Source organism: Engraulis encrasicolus, chromosome 21, assembly GCF_034702125.1.
Source record: "Engraulis encrasicolus isolate BLACKSEA-1 chromosome 21, IST_EnEncr_1.0, whole genome shotgun sequence".
Lineage (NCBI taxonomy): Eukaryota > Metazoa > Chordata > Actinopteri > Clupeiformes > Engraulidae > Engraulis > Engraulis encrasicolus.
The window spans coordinates 1,437,813-1,440,312 of NC_085877.1; the positions used below are offsets into that span (position 1 = coordinate 1,437,813).

The 2,500-nt window shown below is 44.2% G+C and overlaps 1 protein-coding gene across 2 annotated transcripts in view; it reads right to left on the bottom strand.

The window, feature by feature from the left end:
- acox3 (acyl-CoA oxidase 3, pristanoyl) overlaps positions 1-2,500 on the bottom strand; it is a 62,451-nt gene that overhangs the window by 18,188 nt on the left and 41,763 nt on the right. For both annotated transcript variants that reach the window (XM_063187104.1, XM_063187103.1), the window contains one exon: positions 1,978-2,152. In XM_063187104.1, the coding sequence (XP_063043174.1) occupies positions 1,978-2,152 (175 nt within the window). The remainder of the gene's footprint in view (positions 1-1,977; positions 2,153-2,500) is intronic.

Sequence of the window (2,500 nt, forward strand, 5' to 3'; positions counted from 1 at the left end):
TATGAATATGTTGATAACATAGTTGACAGGCAATTTTCCCGCTATGAGAACATGAAAAAGAATGGATTAAATTATGGAAGGATGGAGCTCAAAATTTACCAAAAAGTCTTCCCGTATCCTGCCAAAGAGGTTATGACATCACGTGATGTTATTCGTATGGCCTAAGACCAAACCATTACTGATTTATGGAAGAGGTTTCAGACCATGACACCGTTAACACAGTTTTCGTGGACACACACAAAATGGCAAATTTCATGTATAATGGAAAGGACAGTGGTCTTTCTGACAGTTTTGTCATATTGTGATGATTACTGTGAATCAACATTTGCAATCGTCTTGGGCAAAACAAGTTTCTTTACATGCTAATATGAAGACTGAATCTGACATTTGGAAAACAGGACGGCATGAAAACGCCCAAAACCAGTATTAAATATTCATTCTTGCTGAGGGAAATAATGCTATGTCTACACTTTCTGTATTATATGAAAGATAAATGTTTTCTAATGTCCAAAACATCATTGGATGCAGTTAATAGTTAGTGGAATTGCCAAATAAAATCCACGGACTTAAAAGTGTAGGCGAATTAGAGAATCACTCTTAAGTAACATTCCCCCCACACACACATGTCCGCACACACACACGCGCACGCACATGCACGCAAATGCATGTGCACACACACACACACACACAGACACGCACACACACACACACGCGCGCACGCACATGCATGCAAATGCACGTGCACACACACACACACACACACACACACACACAGACACGCACACACACGCACACACACACAGGCACACTCACACATGTACACACAGAACTCCCATCTTGGCTGCGTGCCGTCGCTTCGAGATTATTTCCAAAGCTCTTAACAGCCATCGTAAACTAATGACCAATCCCCAGAGGAATTGACTTACAATTTTGTATGACGATCAAAGGGAGAGATTATGTACAGCTTGATTAAAACACTAACATGAACATAAATTGCTAAGAGGGTTTATGGTGCATTTGTACGTAGTTTTCCGATGTCACGCTCTGGAATATCTTAACACGCACAGTTGCACACATAAACGCGCACACAGACACATGCATACGCCCCCCCTTTTTCCGCCTCCCACTCACATACACACAACCTCTCATTCCTATACTTTGAGGGGCACTACCATTGACTCCCATTGTAATTAAACTGAAAGAATGCTACACTGTTTCGCTTTCATCAGCAAGAACAAAACGACCATAACTCAATTTGAGTAGTAAGTTGGAGGACCTTATCACAGTACATTGCGCACACGTTCGCATGCACAGGCATAGTGTACCCCATGTGATTGTCGAAGGTATATGGTATCTGTGTGATACAGTATGGTGTACAAACGTGGTATGGCATTCTGACTGTTCAGTTAAAAGCCAAGCTGGGGCGTCTGGTTAAAACTGCCCTGAAGATTGCTGGCCACCAAGATCAGGGATATATGCAGTCCCTCTACGAAAAGATTATAGAGGATCCCACACACATTCTGCACCATGAGTTTACACTGCTTCCCTCAGGTAGACGTTTCAGGACGCTGAACTGCAGACTGATTAAATATAAGAACTCTTTTGTCCCCAATGCGATTAGAATGCTCAATGATAGATAGACATGCCATGTGAAGGGAGTGCACAGGTTTTTTCCATGTCTCTTATGCTTTTATGTTTTCTATGTTTGTATGTTTTTTTGTGTTCTCTATGTTATGTTGTATGGGTATGTGAGTGAGTACTGTATGTTATGCAGTGATTGTTCAAGCCCAAGACAAATTTCCCCTCCAGGGACAATAAAGTACACTCTAACTCTATCTGCACTACCTTACCAACACACGCACACGCACACGCACACGCACACGCACACGCACACACAAACACACACAGCATTGTTTTGCCATGCAGACAGATATAAAACAGGCCCCATTGAGCATCCACAACCGCTTCTCCACTGACCCTGGTACAGTGTGGCCATGTGGTTGCTGAGGCTCCAGAGGCCGTAGAGGGCGGCCAGGCGCTGTAGCACTGGTCTGAGGTCAGCCGGGGTGTCCTCGTCGTGGACCAGGTCGTGGAAGCGCTGCAGCACCGTGTGCTCTATGAACACGATGGCCAACGAGCGGCAGTAGTACACCTGCAGAAACACATAACATGTCAATGTTGACACTCAGCCACACACTTGCACACACAAACACACACAACGTGTAGGTAAGTAAGTACACACATTTGTACATGTGCTCTATGAATACAATGGCCAATGAACAGCAGTAGCAGAAATGTGCAGGTGCAGGCGCACACACACACACACACACACACACACACACACACACACACACACACACACACACACACACACACACACACACACACACACACACACACACACACACACACACACACACACACACACACACACACACGTAGGTTAATAAATAAGTACACACACTTGTACATGCACACAAACACAAAAAATACTGCTCAC